Below are 2,313 nucleotides of genomic sequence, written 5' to 3'. Positions count from 1 at the left end.
ATGGGGAAATAATGAGGCTTTTTGTGAAAAGCTTTGCGTAGGCTCCCATGATAGGAGACGAATGTCAAAAAGTGACACAACTTGCTATGAAGTCAAGAACAAAATGGAGATGTTTAACGGATGTAGGGGATAAAACTGTAAATATCTTTAGCAGCTGTGGCGCAGGTAGAGCGTGTGAAGAAGCAGCTTCCAGAAGGGACCACGTTTTGTTCTGTGCTTTGGAACTACGGCACACCTGTGAGTTTTGAAACATGCAGCATTCAAACTTGAGGACTTTCTCCTGTCTCATTCAGAGCAGAGAATCGGAGACACTTGACATGTTCGTCATCTTTGATATAAGAACAGAGACCACAATGTCATATTAGAAAAAAAAGGGAGGGGGGGGGATTGACAAAAAAAGATGGCGTTGGGGGGGGGGATTGACAAGAGTGACAGGTGGATTCTTTGCAGTTTTCTGATGAGACAGCTGATTTATTGGGGTTTATTCTGTTCTTTCTTCCCAGGGAGTTTGGAATAAGCAGTTTTGGACAAACAGGCTCCGCTTAACCAAGACAATGTTTGCAGATTTGGACTATGATATTGAGGAAGATAAGCTGTGAGTATTTCACTTGTCTTTTCCTGTTTCTTGCTAACAATAGAAATAGTCTTTGCAGCCAAGACCTAAAGGGAGTAGATAAATTTACCTGCTCCTGACACTGTGTGCTGAAGAGTCAGACTTGCTGTTCAGTCCTGATTTCTTGCTTCCTCTGGGGACTGGGGATGAGGCAACGCTGTGCTGGTGAGCAAAGGAGAACGCTTTCTGTTGCTCTGCAATGACTACCCTGCATTTCCAATTGCAAAGCAGTGTTGACAAATCTTCTGTAAATTAGTGACCTTAGCCAGAGAAAAAAATATGTATAATGGAGGAAAGAAAATAAGAGTCAAGAAGTGGAAAGAAACTCTGGAGTCCTTAGGTCTGCAAGGAGGAGAACACTGACATTCCTGAGCAAGTAAAAGGTTTGATGAGATTAGCGATTAATTTAACATGGAGCACTTGTCTTGCATCTCATTTATGCTGTGCAAGTTTTCTTCTCACTCCAGCACTAAGAGCAGATGCAGCGCGCTATAAAACATGATAGTGTTTCCTCAGTGCCTAGCAATGGATGAGAGTGTCTCTCCCACCTCTAATCCTTGCATGCAGTCTCAGAAAGATAGCCCAGAAGGTCTCTCTGCTGGCCCGTGCTGACAGATGCTATGGCAGCGATAATGTGATGGATGGATACGTGCAGTGCCTGTTATGTTTTCAGTTTGTATCGACTCAGATACCGGAGTTGTTTCATACCCGTGCAGCTCTGCCTACCGTGTTCAGTTATTTGTTCCTCCTTTCTCATTCTAGGGGGATCCCCACTGTCCCTGGGACAGTGACCCTAAAGAAGGACTCTCAGAACCTCATTGGGATCAGCATTGGAGGAGGAGCACAGTACTGCCCTTGTCTCTACATTGTCCAGGTGGGTACTCAGGGAGGAAGAATAAACCAGTGTTGGCCTGGGAGATGGAAATCATGGAGAGTCCGATGCTATTTGTTTTTCTCAAAGTGGGAGACATCATCTCACTTTCCGGTGATTAAGATTTCCTTACCCTAGTACCTAATAGGTGTGGAAAAATTAAATTAAGGCTTCTGAAATTATCCCTTCTCCTTGGAGAGCATGTTAGAATTCACAGGGGGACAGTGTGATGTTCTGAACGTCAAGAAATCCTACGCTTGAGGAGGTACGTCCTGGAGGCAAGAACCTCCTGAGAGAACAAGGCAATCAGCCCACCTCTTAGTTAGGCAAGGGGAAAAACTGCAGCTTCACCATGAACAAAATACAACTGAGCTAAATAGGAGGAATGTAATTGTCCAGTTTTTGTTCTTTAGCTCTGTATTCACTCTTCTCTTCCTCTTGATTCCAGACTACCTCTGCTCTTTCTCCTCTCCACTAGGTGTTTGATAACACTCCAGCAGCCTTAGACGGCACCGTAGCAGCTGGTGATGAAATCACAGGAGTGAATGGGAAGTCGGTCAAAGGGAAGACCAAGGTGGAGGTGGCCAAGATGATACAGATAGTAAAGGTGAGAGGTAGGAGGGGGCCACTGGAGCTTCTGGGTCATAGTTTACAGTTTATTGACCACTGGTAAAGGAAGCCACTGCTACTTACTTCCAGCAGAGCAGTTTTGGATTTGCTCTTTCTACAGGGAGAAGTGACGATACACTACAACAAGCTTCAGGCCGACCCAAAGCAGGGCAAGTCTTTGGATATCGGTAAGACTGGTTTCTTTCTCCCCAGAGTGTTA

The 2,313-nt window shown here is 44.9% G+C and overlaps 1 protein-coding gene across 1 annotated transcript in view; it reads left to right on the top strand.

Annotated features, from left to right (window-relative positions):
• Positions 1-502: 502 nt before the first annotated feature.
• Positions 503-2,313, top strand: part of PICK1 (protein interacting with PRKCA 1) — an 8,290-nt gene continuing 6,479 nt past the window's right edge. The window contains exons 1-4 of the mRNA XM_009701698.1: positions 503-595; positions 1,376-1,487; positions 1,963-2,091; positions 2,215-2,281. Of these exons, the coding sequence (XP_009700000.1) occupies positions 555-595; positions 1,376-1,487; positions 1,963-2,091; positions 2,215-2,281 (349 nt within the window). The 5' untranslated portion in view covers positions 503-554. The remainder of the gene's footprint in view (positions 596-1,375; positions 1,488-1,962; positions 2,092-2,214; positions 2,282-2,313) is intronic.

Source organism: Cariama cristata, unplaced genomic scaffold (genome assembly GCF_000690535.1).
Source record: "Cariama cristata isolate BGI_N322 unplaced genomic scaffold, ASM69053v1 scaffold21696, whole genome shotgun sequence".
In the NCBI taxonomy this organism is placed as follows: domain Eukaryota; kingdom Metazoa; phylum Chordata; class Aves; order Cariamiformes; family Cariamidae; genus Cariama; species Cariama cristata.
Note: the sequence above shows the minus strand (reverse complement) of the source record. Positions and strands in the feature narration are given on the sequence as shown.